Source organism: Notolepis coatsorum, assembly GCF_963971535.1.
Source record: "Notolepis coatsorum genome assembly, contig: SCAFFOLD_224, whole genome shotgun sequence".
NCBI classification, from domain to species: Eukaryota; Metazoa; Chordata; class Actinopteri; order Aulopiformes; family Paralepididae; genus Notolepis; species Notolepis coatsorum.
Window position 1 is genome coordinate 131,784 of NW_028174698.1, and position 19,024 is coordinate 150,807.

The window sequence follows — 19,024 nt, forward strand, 5'->3', positions numbered from 1 at the left end:
GTATGGCTAGGTGTTTAAACACATATAGTAGGGCTAGGTGTTTAAACACATATAGTAGGGCTAGGTGTTTAAACACATATAGTAGGGCTAGGTGTTTAAAACACATATAGTAGGGCTAGGTGTTTAAAACACATATAGTAGGGCTAGGTGTTTACACACATATAGTAGGGCTAGGTGTTTACACACATATAGTAGGGCTAGGTGTTTACACACATATAGTAGGGCTAGGTGTTTACACACATATAGTATGGCTAGGTGTTTAAACACATATAGTAGGGCTAGGTGTTTAAACACATATAGTAGGGCTAGGTGTTTAAAACACATATAGTAGGGCTAGGTGTTTAAACACATATAGTAGGGCTAGGTGTTTAAACACATATAGTAGGGCTAGGTGTTTAAACACATAGTAGGGCTAGGTGTTTTAACACATAGTAGGGCTAGGTGTTTAAACACATAGATTCAAGTTTCTTTATTAGTTGTCATACAGAAGTACAGAATACTTTTATATAAAATGCTTCTTTCTGTTTTTCTCCAGAGATTGTGCTAGATAAAAATAGATAAGTATAGTAAGTATAAAATAGAAGTCAAGTACGTAGACAAAAGTGTTCAGTATATACATAATATAATGAACAATGCAGAGTAGAAGTAACTGAGTTACAATACAATATACTATACAGTACAAAGCAGAAATGGGATGAGGTACAATTTACAGTAAGGTGTAATGAGGTATGGGTTGTAGTGCAAATTCTTTACCAATAAATATAAAGTGTGTTTAGGTGTTCTAAAGTGGGTGCTGCAGTGAGTTGTTTGTTTAAAGTGAGTGTGGATGTGTGTGCATTTGATGGTTGTTACATAGTGTTATTGTCATTTAGCATTCTGATGGCCTGAGGATAGAAGCTTCTCTAGTAGGGCTAGGTGTTTAAACACATAGTAGGGCTGGGCAATTAATCAAGTTTCAGTTTAAATAACAATGTTTGTCATCCCACAATCGTGAAAACAAGATAATGGATTATTGTGCCGCATGCCCTGTTGCTCTCATTTTGTCTTGTGTTGTAAATGCAGTGCACCCTTCCTCCACAGTGGTGGGTCTCTAACCTTTTTTCCCGGGTATTGTTTACAATAGGGAGGTGTAGAGGTTATGTCATTGCCGTTTTTCGTGTTCCACCGCAATGTATTTCCCCATTGCCCATTTCTAAATCGTCTCGTTTAAAACAAATAAAGCATTAACATTTGCATGGTGTACCTTTCTGTGCTTATTCATCCACAATCTATAGCTCAACATGAAAAGATTCGCAATTAATCATAAAAAAATAGCCACATTTTATTTCAACCAAAAATGCTTAAACAATAATGTTAGTGATAGAAGGGAACTCATTTTGTGCAAAAATGGAACGCTTTTCAATTTCCATGCGGCAGAATTGATACAATAGCCGATAATCCATTTTCCCAATGATAAATCCCTATACGGGTGGAACAACCAGTGACGTCAGACTACACCTCCCTATAGACACCTACCTGTTCGCTGTTTACAAACATACCGTGTTCGAGCCAATCAGCAATACCAACTGAGTCACGTGACGTGACTAAGTTGCCTCGGACCTGCGCAAGCTCCCCTGACTAAAAGTTGTTTCAAACTAAAACAGCTGGATGTCATTTAGCCAAATCAGCATGGCTGTGAGTGTGTCTTTCACCTTTTACATATCTAGCTTTGGCATGGATTGGTTTTTTAGATCTCTAGCATGGCTAACAAATGCAAATATATTGTAGTCTGCCCTGTTGTTCTGTTCTGACCAGGATTACGTTCCTTTCTGCTCCGGTGATGCGCACGCACAGAGTCTGACGTATACAGCGAACAGGTCTATGGGCTGCAACTATGCTTGTGCAGTGCTATAAGGATCAAAGATACCAGGGACACTGGCATCACTTTCCACATGTCAGTATAGAGTAGATGAGAGATTTATTTGTAGGATGATGTCAAATCAGACCTTCGGATGGTGGATGGGAACGCCCCAAACTGCTTAAAAATCACCAATATTGTTCTCATGTAAAAAACAAAACAATACTGGGTGTGACTGACAAGACAGTAGTGTGTACATGTGTGTGTGTGTTGTGGAAGTGTACACAGACTTGACGTGTGTGCTGGCTAAAACATTGGCTAAGTCACGTCTGACTCAACTTTTCTAGAGGGAACTACAATAAGGTGTGCCTCTATAGCTGTGTGTGTGTGTGTGTGTGTGTGTGTGTGTGCGCATGCACGCACAGTGTGTAGGGCCAATAAACCTCTTGGCTATTAAGCTCACCTATCCAGGCTGACAACCTGTCTTTCAATTTGTCTGTCTTGTAAAGTAATCTATAATTGTAAAGCTCATTGCTTTCACTCTTAACAATACCTGTCAACCAGTAGCACTTAAACTAAAACCTCAGCCAAAGTTGGGTAGGCAGCGGCGCAGCGGCAGTGTGTGTGTGTGTGTGTGTGTGTGTGTGTGTGTGTGTGTGTGTGTGTGTGTGTGTGTGTGTGTGTGTGTGTGTGTGTGTGTGTGTGTGTGTGTGTGTGTGTGTGTGTGTGTGTGTGTGTGTGTGTGTGTGTGTGTGTGTGTGTGTGTGTGTGTGTGTGTGTGTGTGTGTGTGTGTGTGTGTGTGTGTGTGTGTGTGTGTGTGTGTGTGGATGATGAAAGGTGGGAGAGTCCAAGGCAGGGTGGGGCTGAGAAGATTCCTTTCACTCTGTGTGAGTCTGAGAGCATAGGAGCACTGCTGCTGACTCTAGCCCGAGTCCTTTCACTGGACACAGTCTGTGAATAAATTCAATATGAATTGAAAATGGGGGACCCTGATGTAAACAAGACAAAACGTCTTTCTCTGGTCTGCATCCCCTTAACAATTGTGTGTATTGAGCCGTACTGTATTGTACCCATTCTACAATCTGTTAATAAAGTTTTCATTCATTCATTCATTCATTCAGTACAAGAGCATTGCTGCTGACTCTAGACCTAGTCCTTTCGCTGGACACAGTCTGCGAGTACAGGAGCAGTTGTCAAACTGGTTTAACCAGGCATTCATGGTTACACATACCACAGTCTATAGCCTTTTTCTGCCGTTAACCCCCCCCGCGCTGCCATTTCCGCCACCAGGTGCTCTGTTTTACAGGAGGAGGAGGGCCGTGTGGGAGCGGAGCGGCGCAGCAGATGCAGATGCAGCAACAGACGGACATGCGCCTCCCGCCACACCTGTTGAAGGTGGTAACTGAGTACTGCAGTAAAGACTAACTAACTAACTAACAACCAGGAGGTCAAAGGGCGTTTCACTGATGACGCCTGGGGGCGCGTGGTGGTTGAAAGGAGCTTTTAGTCGAGAAGGTGACAACGACGAGGGGTTAAAGGTGGTCCCGGGTGGAATCTCGCATGTTCTCTCGCTCCCTCGCTTGTCTTCACGCCTCCTTGATTAGTGTCAAACGAGGAGGCAAGGGAGGACTAACACGCATCTCTCCTTTTCTGTGCTCCGGAGTGGGACTTTCCAAGGTTTTTAATGTAACACGATCTAGTGGAATGATGTTCTCTCTTGTTCCGTTTCCATGGTTATATAATGTAACATGATCCAGATGTCCTCTCCTGTTCCGTTTCCAGGGTTATAATGTAACGTGCTACAGTCTTGTTATGTTCTTGTTGCACGTTTACTACTTCCTATCCATTTTTTATGAGCATCTGTCTTCAAAACGGAAGCAACAGGAGTGGGTGGTTGCACACAGGACGGGGCATTATTTTCACATTTGACCTCGCCAACAAAACAGTCAAATCAGACCAGTCTATATCATGAAAATAAATGATGACTTGAATATTATTATTCTATTTAATAAAGAAGCATGTCTGATACATAAGCGTGTCTGATGCAAACACACTCTCCTGAATTCTGGCGTTGAAACCGACAGCAGTGTGGCGTTAAGTATCTAGGCTCCACTGTGCTCTGTGCACAAATGTATTCCCCCTTCATATTCCTGTCTTGGGTTACACTTGCAGGGCTGGTGTTCTCTGGTGTGCTGATGAACCACATGGGCTATAGTTCAGAGTTGCTCCTATAGGACATCCTAACCCAAGACTACACGTCGGAATCGGTTCAATACATTTCTGCAACGTTGTGGTGTTTGTAACTTCTGTCTCCTCTGATGGTCCACAGTCGCTGCACCTCCACAAGTCCAAGGAAGACATCCATGCGAGCTTCGGCAGTTTGATGGGTGACCTGAACAAGCCTGGTGCTCCGTACTCCCTCAGCCTGGCCAACAGACTGTATGGACAGCAGTCCTTTGACTTTGTTCAGGTGTGTGTGTGTGTGTGAGAGTGTATCGGGGGTCCCCCTCATTCTGGAAATTCAGAGACTAGATTTCCAGTCATGGAAAACCTGGAAAATGGACTGAAATTACCAAATATCCTGGGGGGGGGGGGGGGAATATCTGTTATCCTGGAAATATTTTATTGTATTTTCTCCTGACTCAGATCGCCTATATAAACGTAGGTGTGTATTTTGTTTGAAACTGGACTGTCTGTAGGATTATAGCAGTGCCACCCAATTTGGGGCCCATGCTCCCTTTGTTTTGGCCCATCATGGCATTTGACAAGCTCATGCTTATTGTCCTCTTTTATTTTTTAAAGTGCTGTAAAATCCTACACACGTCATTTACGCTGAATTACTGTGTTCTCTATGAGCTGAGTGATTGACTTGTCGTCTGTGGCACGTGGTTTGTGACGCGTTCTGTCAGAAAGGTGTCTTTCCATTTAGTTCATATGAGGGATCTGGATTATGCATTATGAGTTTGGAGTATTGTAATTGCCGCAATTCAAGCAAGTGTAACACAGAACATGTCTGTGTATTATTTGTTTAGGAGAGCTTGTAAGTAAAGAAACAAACAAACCGCGAACAACAAGAGGAGGCAAGATTACCTTATTGTACAGTTAGCAGTGAAGGGTGTAGCAGTCGCCTGGAATGAACGGGAGATACTTCATCATGAACCCTGCGTCATTAAAAAAGGAGAAATAAAACTGGAGTTAAATGTGTCAATACTACCAGTAAATGATATGTTTTATGTTTTATTGTGGATCCCCATTAGTCTACACACCAAAGTGAGACTACTCTTCCTGGGGTCCAAACATTAAAAATACAAACACAAAAAAAAGTTAAATAAAAATATAAAACCGCAAACATTGAAAGTACTCACAAGAAAACATCACAACAAACAAAACAGTGAATCAAAGCTCACTCAATATTCATGAGTCAGATATCACAATTCTCCAACCATAAAATACAAGTGACATAGTCAGTCCATAAGAACAAAACGGATCAAAATCATTTATATGATTTTAACTCATAATATAGCATAACTTTTCTCAAGTCACAGATCACCTTTATATTTCCATACTAATTTCCATAATAAGTCAATGACCAAAATGTAACTCATTATTCATGAGCGCAATTTTTAACAATTTTTTTTAAACATACATTTGTTCCTTACCATAGTTATATTTCTCGGAATATTATTCCAATAAGCAACATGCAATATGACCATTTGTGAGCAAGTGCTGTCCTGGATGCGTGTATATTTTCCCCAACGGAGTTTCACTTCCGCGTTCGGTTTGCGCAATCTGATTGGCCACTGACGTTTCTCTCAGCGCCAATCGCGTTACTCCTAACAAGCTCGCTCTCTTTCGAAGTTGGTTAGGGTTAGTTGGTTAGGGTTAGTTGGTTAAGGTTAGTTGGTTAGGGTTAGGGTAACAGGCTGCTGGCGCAATTGTTAGGAGTAACACGTTTGGCGCTTAAAAAAAACGTCAGTGGCCAATCAGATTGCGCAAACCGAACACTGAAGTGAAACTCCGTTGGGGAAAATATACACGCGTCTCCTGGAAATGTCCTGGAAAATGATTTCTCAAAAAGAGTGGGAACCCTGGTTTATGTGTTGCGCAGCTCCATGTTTATGTAAGTATGTTAACTCACTACGTTTGGAAACATGGTTGCAGTAAAGGTTTCAGCCTAGGAGAGACACAATTCCTTGGTAGCATGAATGATACCGGTAGCAATGAAAGCTATGCGTGAAGGAATGGAAAACACATGGGATCATCTTTCACTTTACTCTGTAAGAATGAGTGGATGGATGGATCAACCAATGACTGAATGGATGTTACAGGGTTCCCGTGGGGTCTTAAAAAGTCTTACATTTAATCATAAAAAGGTCTTAAAGGAACACATCAACATTTTGGGAAATTATTTTACCATCTTCACCGAAGACAGACAAGAAGATAGATACCAGTTTCCCCTCTGTGCGTTCAGCAGAAAGCTGTCTGGCTGCACGTTAGCCTAGCTTAGCACAATGAATGGAAGCAGACAGTGCCGGTTAGCCTAGGCATTGTCCAACTAACGCCTCTCCCGAAGGCACTGTCTGCTTCCATTCATTGTGCTAAGCTAGGCTAACATGCAGCCAGATAGCTTTCTACTGAACGCACAGAGAGGAAACTGGTATCTATTTGCTTGTCTCTTTCTGGAGAAGACTATAAGCGAAGTTCCCAAAATGTTGGCGTGTTCCTTTAAATCAGTGCCGGGCCGTGTTTTCCTTTTTACCCCGTTGAATGCCACCATCCACGTCCAATGTTAACGTTAATATCGCCTAATCTATGTTTTAAATTATGCTATGTGTCTAATCTGCCTGTCGCTTATCAAAGACTCATTTTCCAGTCAACATTGGCAAGGCAGATTGTATTTTTATCGCTTCATTTCCGTTTGATAGCATTTTGAAAATCACCCGTTTTCCGGGGAAAAACAACCCATGCCTATGATAATCGCCTTTTACTGGAATATTCCAGAACGTTGTCATTTGTCGGCCTATTTATGAATAGTTTTCAAATAAACGCTAGATGATCGATAGTAGGGCTGACCCCTATTAATCGATTAGTCGACTAATCAGTCGAAAGGAGCCGTAGTCGACTGGCCAATCTCTTAGTCGAATATAATAATAAAAAAAAAAAAAAATGTAGGCCTAAAAAAAATAGGCATAGAAGCGTGGCTAACGCTAATGGCACGCATACCAGAGGCTAACTGCCTACGAAAACAGGCACAGAGGCACTGAAAGAGGATTTCACCCATCTAATGAACACACTAGACTAGACAAATATCAAGATGTATCCATCAGTGGACCAATTGCATGCTTTTGCAAAGGACAAGAAGCCTTCAGTCGACTCCTTCAGACAATTTTTTTTTTTTTTTTTTAAATATTATTATTATTATTTTTAAGTCGACCAATAGTCGACTAACGGCAAATTTTGGCCAATCCTAGTTGACCATCCAAATCCTTAGTCTGGGACAGCCCTAATCGATAGTATATGTGCGCACGCACGCTCGTGCTGTGCGCTGATAATCGCTGCACTTATTTCCTCATGGCTTTTACAGTCAAAACAGCCATATCACATAAACGCTTATATATCAGTGAAAACTAGTCTGATTATCCTAACACTGATAACATAGATTCCTTACCTGAGGTCAGATGGTATCCAAATGGTTTATTCCAATTTCCGATCGCCATTAGAAAAAAACGATAAATGTATTGATCCATCGTGTATACAGTATAACACATGATCCGCGCGGCTCAGAGGCTCCAGAATGAACTCTGGTAGACCCCGGCTGCATCAGTGAGAAGTAAAATGTGGAGTCAGAAATCCGTTCTCCCATTCACTTTCATTGAGTCCATTCCAAAAGGGTGATTTACCATCTGGGAGACGATAAGGGGGCGCTTTTTTCACATCTGAGCGCCGGCGGTCCCTGGATCTCCAACGGTAGGCTCGCATGATGCAATATGATTTCAGATCGCTTAAAAAAAAAAAACAGAGAATACTCGTGACGTGGCATTCAACGGCCGGGGCGTAAACCAGAGAAAAGCCGTGAGTGGCACTCAAAGTGTTAAGGCGTGAGCGAGCAAGCATACAGATTGATCTCCTTCTGTGTCAGTGGCGGCATCTGTAACGATTGATGTTTGCAGGAGTTCCTGAATGACACCAGGAAGCATTACAACGCTGAGCTGGAGTCTGTGGACTTCGCCAGTAACCATGAAGCTGCCAGGCTCAACATCAACAGCTGGGTGAAGAAACAGACACAAGGTAGATCACACTCTCTCACACACACACACACACACACACACGCACGCACACACACACACACGCACACACGCACACAAGCACACACACACACCAGAACGTTAAGATGCACTAATTAAGACTGCTATTTGAAATGAGGACCATTGTAGACTGAACCAGGTACAGCTACACTGAATAAGCATGTTATCTATTGATCTACAAGGTTCAGATTTTTTCAAAGGTCCAAAGCTTATTATTGCTCTAGTCTGTTCAGCTTGAAACTAAGGGTTGACTGATATATTGGTTTGTAGATGTTGCAGTTTTTTCCCCTCGAAAATCTGTATCTGCCGATATCAAATATCATCCTGACACATTACCGTCTTTCATGGGCTCTAGTGGGTCAGATCTAGTGAAGGAGTGAACATAATGGTACCATATGAAGTGAGAGTTCACTAGAGCAGTGCTTCTAAACTGGTTGAGTTTCAGGGCCCACCTTTTCCTTAGACATTAAAGGGGACATGTACTATAAATGTCATTTTTCAGTCTCTAGCATTGTATTATAGTAATAGGAGTTAGTATCAATGTGTTTGTGTCTAAATACCATATTGGCGGATTGCTCTGATTCAGCTCAGATAATTTCCTGCTCCAGTAAATTAGTCCATCCTGATTTGAAGGCCTGAGTCACGTCATTCAGGCTCTGGGTAGAAGACAGTGATGTGATTGGCTCTGTGGTTGTAGCTAATGCCCGCCCACTTCCTCATACTGCGAGGCAGATTGAAACCCGACACCTCTGCATACTCTGGAGGGAGAGAGAGATAGAGAGGGAGACAGAGAGAGAGAGGGAGGGAGCACTTGGGGGGGGGGTGGGGGGGGACCTGCCGCGCCACACGTGAGGTGGGACCCTCTCGAAAACGAGGGGGGGGGGCCTCCCTTCCTCCCCTCTCCCGTGTGGCGCGGCAGGTCCCTCCCCCCCCCCCCCCCCCCCAAGTGCTCCCTCCCTCTCTCTCTCTGTCTCCCTCTCTATCTCTCTATCTCTCTCTCTCTCTCCAGAGTATGCAGAGGTGTCGGGTTTCAATCTGCCCCGCAGGTAGAGAAAAAACGAAAGGAAGAGACGGCCTGTCTTTTTTTTTTCTCTCTCTCTCTCTCTCTCTCTCTCGCACCCCCCCCCCTCTCTCTCTCTCTCTCTCTCTCTATCTCTCTCTGTCTACCAGTCGCAGACTGACTGTCACTCAAAGTGCTTATGGGCGGAGCCAGGCCATAACAGCCTGAAATCTTGGAGCTGAAAAATGATGGTTTTGAGTACTTGATTAGAAATATAAAACAATGCATTTTTTTGAAAAAAAACTTACAGATGTCTTCAATAGACTAACAGGAATTGTGTAAAGTTGCCCAAATAGTGCTAGGAATAGCAGTACATGTCCCCTTTAAGTTACGTCACAGGAAACATGTCTTTCAAAATAAAAGCGCAGCATCATAAATTCTGTAGACCTTTTTTCCCCCTAAACTCTTTAAAAAAAATTTTTACTCAAAACAGGGGTTGCGACCCACCAGTTGAGAACCATGGTATTGGAGCACTTCAGTGCTAGCTTATAAGGGGCTATATATTGTTCCAAAGTTTAGCAATATGCTTATGAGAAAAGATATTTCAATATAATATTTAATGTCAAAAGCTTAGCAATATTGTTGCAGGCCAAAGCTGAAGATTAGAGCACTGGTATCATGAACCTAGAGATCGCAAGGAATCTGTAGATACCAACCATGTCATGCTAACTTACCGAAAAAGATTCCAAATCCAAAATATCCCTTGAGGTCTTTTAATATCAGACTTTCATATCTGCTAAATGTATTCAACAATGATCTGTATCGACCACTACTTCAAACGACATCGCTGATCCCCTGTGTGGTCGTCTCTATCCTGTATTCCAGATAAGATCAAGGATCTGCTGAATGAAGGTGTGGTGGATCCCTTGACCATACTGGTGCTGGTCAATGCCATCTACTTCAAAGGCAAATGGGAGAGAACATTTGACGAGAAAAACACCAAAGACGCTCAGTTCAAGATCAACAAGGTAACGGGTCTCTAAAATCAGCAGTTACAATATGGTTAATTTGAAATTAACATATTGACCATTGGTTCTTAGGATTTCAACCTCATCTGTCATCAACCCGAAAATAAATACACGCAAGTGCTTTACTCTGAGTCCCGTGGGAAGCGCTCCATGTTGCGTAGTATAATTATTGTGGGTTGTTCTACTCTTGTTTTCACCAGATTCCGAATTCCTCTGGAACAGCTCAATAAGAACATGTACAACATTTATAAGTTCAGCACTTATTTATACGTCTATTGATCAATCAATTATTTCAAATGAACTTGAATCACTCCTCTTAACCTCATGGAGGGCAGCTGGGGTCATCTTAGCCTCATGGAGGGCAGGTGGGGTCATCTTAGCCTCATGGAGGGCAGCTGCGGGCAGGTTTCTTGTGATATACTTCAGTCAAGACGACGCAGGCTCTGGGACACTGAGGCGTTTCACAATGGGCTCGACAAACCGCCAAGTCCTGTCAACCTGAACATAATAAAAATGTCTTTTCTTTTCTGGCATGTTTGCACTTTGCACAACCCTCGCTAAATGTACGGTATGGTACCTGCTATCTGTTGAGGGTGGGTTGCCATGGCACCGTAAACCAAACACGTAGGTAGTGTGAATGGTATGACAAGCTTGGCACGCCTGTTTGCACAACATGATTCTTCCACATCTGTTTACTGTTGGAAAGATTAACCAGTGAGGGATACATTTTTAGAAGGTGAGTCGAGTTGGCTGGAGCTTAGGTTAGAAAATTTAGTTTGGATCCCTGGACTGACATTGAAATTGTGGCGGGCCCAAGGGACCACTCACGCGTTTTTAGTAATTTTGCCAATGGCGAAAATTAACGGTGTTTTCCTTTCCTGGTTACGATTAATCTTGTCTTTGATGCTGCATGTGGGGTTAATGGGGAAATTGCGTTTCATCAAAGGATTTTATGTTTTGTTAACGTTCCAATTTTTTAAAGCCAAATTGCTGACCTAAATGACCGGATGTTGCAGAGAATGCGCTGCCGCTGGTGACGTCGGGTGACCTGATCTGCAATGCTGAGCTGGTTTTGGCCATTTTAGGCAGCTCCGAATGTCTAAATCCCCTGCCTTATCAGAGAGAGAACTGTATATTAGAAGGCCTTGTTCACGGGAACCACAGCTGCATGAACCACAGAGGAAGCTACAGTAGTACAGTAGACGGGAGCAGCCGGAAATACGTCACCCGTGAGAGGTCTATAGGAGAAACAACTGTGGATATTCTCTACCGTTTTCTCAAAGAAGGAAACGTCTTCCACAGAAAGGGAAGAGGGAGGGAGGACAGGATGGCATAGTTTATGGAGGTTCTTTGCAGATTCCTCAATCTTATTGTGAAAGGAGGATTTGACTAGCAATGTTTTTGGAGAATGGTGACAAGAGATTACGGTAAGTAGTGATGTCACCAGGGAGGTCCTCTTACACTTCCTCTCTGCACCATGTGTAGGCTCCTCAGGAAATGGGTTGTCAACTGATTGGACCGAAAGAGGACTATTGGTTACGCGTGTATGCCAAACGTCTGTCCTCGGACGGAGATGGAAGGTGGGGAATTTCACTAGATTGTAAGAGGCAGTTCCGTGGAATATTGCGGACTTTGCGGGTGCCAAGCCCTGATAAGTCTACTAGGCATAACTTAACAGGGCTTTATCTCCTGCAAGAGGTTACATGCATTAGATACCTGTGATGTCTTCCATTGGTACAGTGCTGGTCTGTGGGGGGTGTCAGATGTGATGTGAATCTGTCCTCCAAATGATCTCAAAGCAGCTTGTCCTTTCATGCAACCTCGTCTGAGGTCATGAGGCGTGTAAAGCCAGCGTTTCTTCAGAGCAAGTTACCTTGTTGTTTCATCAGAGGCCCTCTTGAATGCCATTCCGATGCCGGAATCTCAGAATCGGTGACGTGAACTTAAAGGAACACGCCGACATTATGGGAAATGTGCTTACTGTCCTGTAGAAAAACGATTGATTGATTGATTGAAAACTTTATTAACAAATTGCAGAATGGGTACAATACAGTACGGCTCAATACAAAACAACTGCTAAGAGGATGCAGACCAGAAAAATACTTTAGTCTTGTTTACATCGGGGTCCCCCATTTTCAATTAATCCGGACATTTATGACATACAAGACATACAGATATACAGAACTGTGTTGTAAAAAGATATCGTAAAAAATATATACATCCGAAGGGGAAGAAACTGTACATTGGGGGGGGTAGAGGATATCTTACTGCAAGCACAAATAAATGGAAGCGGATATGGATCAGCAAAAACGCATCCCTGGAGTTTGGAGGCCAGTTGATCCGTATCCGCTTCCACTAATTAGCTTGCAGCCGGATAGTTTTCTACTGAATGCACAGAGAGGACATTGGTATCTATCTTCTTGTCTGACTCTGGAGAAGATAAGCGGAAAGCTTATTTTCCATAACGTCGGCGTGTTCCTTTTAAGATCCATGTGGGTCGATTGGAAATTAGGAATAGAAAAATGGAAAGAAAGAGACGGAGTGTGAACTACCTCTTTAACGACAAAACGGTGATCAACACTACAAGGCTGTGGTTTGTCTCTGTCTCCAGAACGAGGGTAAACCAGTGAAGATGATGAACCTGAAGGCCATGGAGTTCCATTTCGCCTTCATCCCTGACCTCAACTGCCAGGTAATATTTCAAACAGCCAATCGATCAACGGTATATATTAGCATCCAGCTGCTATGTATAATAGATTATTTGGAGTCAATGTGGCAGCTAGTCTCAATCAACCCTCTCTCTCTACTAATCAATCGTTCTCCCTCTATCAGACAAGCAACTAATCAATCAGTGAATGTAAGCAGTGCCTTTTTTTTTATAGCTATATTCATGTGAGACTATTCAATTCTTACTATCTCACTCTACTGTGTTACCTGTAAGCAGTTCAGTCAACTGTGTGTGACAGATCCTGGAGCTGCCTTATGTACTGTATTACCTGTAAGCAGTTCAGTCAACTGTGTTTGACAGATCCTGGAGCTGCCTTATGTAGGGAAGGAACTCAGTATGCTGATCTTTCTACCCAACGAGATGGAGGACAACACCACAGGACTGGAGAAGGTAGGTCACACACACACACACACACACACACTCATACTCTCTCTCTCAACACACACACACTCTCTCAACACACTCACACTCACACTCTCTCTCAAACACACACACACACACACACACACACACACACACACACACACACACACACACACACACACACACACACACACACACACACACACACACACACACACACACACACACACACACACACACACACACACACACACACACACACACACACACACACACACACACACACACAGTAAATGCTGATGTTATTCCCATCCCAGATGGAGAGGGAGTTGACTTATGAGAACTTTAAGGAGTGGACCCGCCGAGACATGATGGATTTCGTAGAAGTTGAGGTGGGCCTGCCTCGTTTCAAGATGGAGAAGACGTGTGACCTGAAGGAGGTCCTGAGCAGCATGGGCATGGTGGACGCCTTCTCACGAGATCTCTGTGACTTCTCTGGTAGGAGGGAATATGGAATATGGCTGTTAGCTTTGCCCTTTTTAAAGGACCACTCCACACATTTTGGGGGGAAATACACTTATTAGCTGCTCCCTACTGCTTCCAGTCCTTGTGTTAAGCTAGGCAAGCTGCTCCTTTGCAGACACACAGAGATGAAACTGATATCAATCTTCTCGTCTGAATCTGGGGAAGATGGCAAATACATGTATTTCCCTAAATGTCCTTTAAAGCCATTTTTAATAAGTAAGCAATCACATGACTAACCTTTCCAGAACTCATGTCCTAATGGCAGTGGCGGCCGCACCCCCTGGTGGAAAGTGGTTTTGGATTTTTCTATAATAGTAGATTTCGACCGCTAAAATATAATAATTATTTTTTATATATAAATGACTCGTTTTAAGTGTGTTTGTGTTTAAAATAAACAATAACGTGTAATATATAAAATAGAAATCATTGTTTGTGCGTCCTGTTCATCCCCGCTCTCTTCTGGGGCGCTAGAAATATTGCCCCACTGACTGGGCGTCATTGCGCAACGCAGCCAATTGAAAAATGCACAGAGCAACATAAATGCACCTAGCAACTAAATTTTGCCAATCAGTGTCTTCAAATACGATGCCTGAGGCGCCGTGTCCACAAAGCGTTTTTTTCAAGGCGGAGCGCTTTGGATATCAAATGAATATGAATGCCCAGAGCGATTCCAAAGCGCAGGGAGCGCTTATTGTTGCGTCATCTGCATTATAGATTGTATATACCTTAGGTCGTATATTACTGGGTTGTCAGACACGGCAAGAATCGGCCTCTCCTCTGCCATGTTTGTTGATGAAAAAGTGACATTGATGAGCGGTGCTCCTCTGCAAATGTGGAACAATTTTCTACTCGAGGCACCTAGAGCGCTCCGCCAAACAATGCTAGCCGCAGAGAGCGCTAAAACGTGAGGTGCGGCGCGGCGCAGGTTAGAGGAGCGCTCCTAGCGTGTCTTTACCATAGAAATGAATGGCAGAAAGGTGCTGGCAGCTCAAAAAATGCTTTCTGTGGACACAGCCCCGGAAGGGTGCTTTTTCTAGCGCCCCAAACAGAGTCATTGTCGAATTGTCTATTCACTCTATTGGCTGAGCATCGCGTTCGTGTGACATCACGTTAGGGCTGGGCGATATGACGATATTATATAAATATCGGGTACAGTTCATTAACGATACACTTTTTCAACGTATCGTGGATATCGTGATGTTTTGCCCAAGAGGATTGTGTCACGTCAATCTGTCCACACGTTACTCGTTCATATCTCAGCCCGTGCTGAGATATGCCCATTCCGCGGTCTGTTAATAAAGTTTTCAATCAGACAGATGTATGGAAAGGCTTTTATTATAACATTCGTTGTAGTAAAATCATTATGCCTCATTTAGTCATCCTGTTTAGCACTGGTCTCCTACTCGACGGCCGCGGGGAGCTAACGTTAGTAGCCTTGTTGACGTTGTTCAGCCACAGGACATTCAGGAAGTAAAAAGCTAGGAGCTTGCCGATTGGTGCTAAGAACAGCAGGGCGGGTGCAAGCGCTGTGACGTAATTGGCAGACTCGACTGTCAATCAAAATTATATGTTTCCGTCAGAATGAATGAGTGAAGACTTTGTTAAAGGGTTGCAGAATGGGTACAATACAGTACAGGAGGATGAAGACCAGAAAAAGACTTTCGACTTTTTTACATAAGGGTCCTCCATTTTCAATTCATCAAAACATTTAGAGACATACATATATACAGTAGTTTCATTAAAATGCTATTGATTGATTGATTTAAAACTTTATTAACATATTGCAGAATGGGTACAGTACAGCTCAATACATACAATTGTTAAGGGGATGCAGACCAGAGAAAGACTTTAGTCTTGTTTACATCAGGGTCCCCCATTTTCAATTCATCATATTTCATATCTAAATCATATAATATCTCATTGCTAAATATATGCAATATATAATCTAATAATCTAAATCTAATATATAATATAAAAATGCTAAATGCATGGGTATTTTATTTTGTCTTTAATGTTAGCTTGCAAAATCAAATACTGTCTTGGTAAGCCTCATAATGAATTGTTTGGGGTAAAAAAGAAAAACATCGTGATGTGTATCGTGTATCGCCGAAAGGTCAGAAAATATCGTGATATCATATTTAGGCCATATCGCCCAGCCCTACATCACGTCCACCAGGAAATACCAAATGCTAATAGTTGTCGTCGTCAGAAATTGATAATAATCACAAGATACATTCACAGTGTTGGATCTAACTAAATGGATTTATATATGGACACGTTTATGGAAAGTTCAAGCCCAGACCACAAAGCTTCTCGAAGGGTTACGCCGGACAGACCAGAGGCGCGCGCAGACACTCGCGGTTTAGCATGATAAAATCAGTGTGACTGTACTCCTGACAAAGTATAGTATGGTTTATTTGTATTGGAAAAGATAGACACATTATGTGTGGTAATAATGCAGATATTGAGTGTATTTCTGTGAAAATGCACGTGGTGCACGCCTCGAATTCCAACCGAAGCGAAAAAAATTCGCTTCCTGCCCGCGGCCGGTGTGAACAGCGACGCCCGTTAACATGGGAGCGAAAGTGAAGCGCTGATGGCTCGCCCGCCTCACGCCCGCGTTTGATGTGTTCGTGCCGTTAAGCGCGACGGCTCTTCCAATTCGTACGTGATGTTCTACCGGCAAAAAAAAGTTAGTCTCAGCCTCAATGTATACTGTTCTGTAGTTACTGAAACTGATTGAATATGGCACCGCCCCACCTAGAATAATTTTCACCAGCCGCCACACTGCCTACTGGGCAATACGCTCTACAACCCCAACTACTGCTGCTACTGTCTCAACTTTTTACTGGGTATAGATTTAATTTAGAGTAAAAGAACATATCTTTGAAGAGTGGAACTCACAAATGGACCCCCCCCCCCCACGCCAAAATCTCTGCTCAGTTTCTTTGGCCGACCCCATGCGGTAACAATTGCTGGAGCCCACCTACCCCCATTTAAAAGGGGCAACTACCCCAAAATAAGTAATTACCCCTCATTTAAAGGGGGCAACTACCCCCATTCAAAAGAAGTACCGGTAACTACCCCTCATTCAAAAGAAGCATTCCCGCATTGTGTGATTAGATGTGAATGAGCCCGGAGTCCTCTCCTCGTGTCTCTTGTTCTCTTCCCACGTTTGAAGCTCTTCCTCTGCTCCTGACAGGCATGTCTGCAGCCTGTGACAAAGCCGGTGACCTGGTGCTGTCCGAGGTGGTCCACAAGGCGTTTGTGGAGGTGAACGAGGAGGGCACGGAGGCCGCCGCAGCCACCGCCCCCGTCATATTGCAGGGCTGCACATACAGCATGCACATGAGAGTCGAGAGATTCTACGCCGACCACCCCTTCCTCTTCTTCATCCAGCACAACCCCAGCAAAAGCATCCTTTTCGCCGGCCGATACTCCTCCCCCGAGTAAACGCTGCACCTTTTACGTGCAACGCTCACGTTTCCTCCGTAGACGTGCTCTGCTTGCCATCCTGCATTGCTTGAGCCGCAAAGGACAAGACAAGAAACGCTGCATCTGAAAACACCACCACTCTATTTTTAATTGATTAGAGTAGGCTAAATGATCATTTAATATATAGACTATCATGAATTTATCAAGCAGGCTAATTTGTCTCCATTTTGGAAAATTACCAGTGACTTATCTACTTTAAAGCCTTTTGAAAGGTCAAAAGTGGGATACCCATTACTTTATGTTTGGATCACTGATTGGAGCCTTTAATCTCTTGCACTGTACTGTATATCCTGTACCCCCCACTCGGAAGCCTTACACTATTATGTCTTGTACTGTTGTTACCCAGCAACACAAAATCATCCACTTGCTACAATTTATTCTATTGGCCAGGATGGGCAGTGGTTGTACCCTTTGACCCGGTCTCTGTAACATCCACTATGTGCGTAATGAATATGCTCCTTTATACTGTATGTATATTGTTTACCAAAGATTATCCAGTGATGACATAACATTGAATGTTTCCTTACCAATTTGATATACGTTTTGCAACACTTTACATTTTAACCATGCACCATTTAATGTGTGCTGTTACATTTTCTGCCAGGACAATAAGCATAAGCCTGTATGTGTTGTTCTTGAAGCACTGTACTGTATCTGTCGCACGCACGCACACACACACACACACACACACACACACACACCCCAAGGGGTGCTTGAGCACCTGCCTTTTTGAGCCTCATAAAAAAGTGGTATTTTAATTTTTTTTAACAAATGTCCTTTTTGAAGAAAAAATAATATTTTTTTTTTGTTACGCATATAGACTGCCCTTCCAACTGAAAAATGTCAGGATAGAATCAAAATATTAGGTAAAGAGAGAGATGCCCCATATTCCATTGCAGTTTGCACTGCCTTCTCAGCGTGCCTCTCCACGGACCTATATATTTTATGCATAGCGTGGGTGGTGATGATGATGATAGAAACCGCTGTAGCGCATACAGAAGGCTCATCTCCCTGCACTCACGGACTGAGCGGCACAGGAGGTCCTTTGTCCCCACAGCCATCGGACTGTACAACAGCGTATTATAGTGCGGGGGACCTGACCTCTGACCCACACACCTGTTTTTACACCTGTTTTTACACCTGTTTTTTACACCTGTTTTTATACACCTGCTTTTATCTAATCACGCTATTATTAATATTGATGGGTATGACTTAATTGAATTTTATCATGTACTTATTTTTAATTCATGATGCAGACATAACGTGTAATAACTGTATGGGAACGGTCAATGTCTGTATACTGTTCTGAACTGCGAGATACCCTGCATTTCCCCAAGGGGATTAATAAAGTATCTATCTATCTATCTATCTAGTTGAATGCTGGTATTATACTTACTGAGGGACACGAAGAAGTCAAGTCCGATGGGATTTGGGAATCTCAAATACAAATCGGGATTGGAATAAAAAATGCATTTATATTAAACAATACAGAATATACAGTTCTTGGGGTCTGTAGGGTAAGCACTTATTCCCTCCCCCCTGAACATTTATGGAGATGTATGGGCCTTTTAAGTCAGTGATAAAAGTGTATTTCAAAGATAAGTGAGCTCCTGCACTGATTATTATAGTTCAATATTCAATATTTGATCACCAAAACCCCCCAAAAAGCATAAAAAGGGGGGGGGGGCCCCCGCCCGAAAAGGGCCCTAAAAAGAATTGGGCTTGTGCGCTACGCGCGCTCG

The 19,024-nt window shown here is 43.0% G+C and overlaps 1 protein-coding gene across 3 annotated transcripts in view; it reads left to right on the forward strand.

Annotated features, from left to right (window-relative positions):
- The window catches only part of LOC311247494 (leukocyte elastase inhibitor-like), a 39,750-nt gene extending 21,115 nt beyond the window's left edge, over positions 1-18,635 (forward strand). For 2 of the 3 annotated variants that reach the window (XM_084338535.1, XM_084338537.1), the window contains exons 3-10: positions 3,129-3,233; positions 4,168-4,308; positions 8,009-8,126; positions 10,029-10,171; positions 12,783-12,863; positions 13,200-13,289; positions 13,580-13,760; positions 16,990-18,635. In XM_084338535.1, coding sequence (XP_084194661.1) covers positions 3,129-3,233; positions 4,168-4,308; positions 8,009-8,126; positions 10,029-10,171; positions 12,783-12,863; positions 13,200-13,289; positions 13,580-13,760; positions 16,990-17,240 — 1,110 coding nt within the window. In that variant the 3' untranslated portion in view covers positions 17,241-18,635. The remainder of the gene's footprint in view (positions 1-3,128; positions 3,234-4,167; positions 4,309-8,008; positions 8,127-10,028; positions 10,172-12,782; positions 12,864-13,199; positions 13,290-13,579; positions 13,761-16,989) is intronic. The other variant, XM_084338536.1, reaches the window with a different exon arrangement.
- The last annotated feature ends 389 nt before the right edge of the window (positions 18,636-19,024 follow it).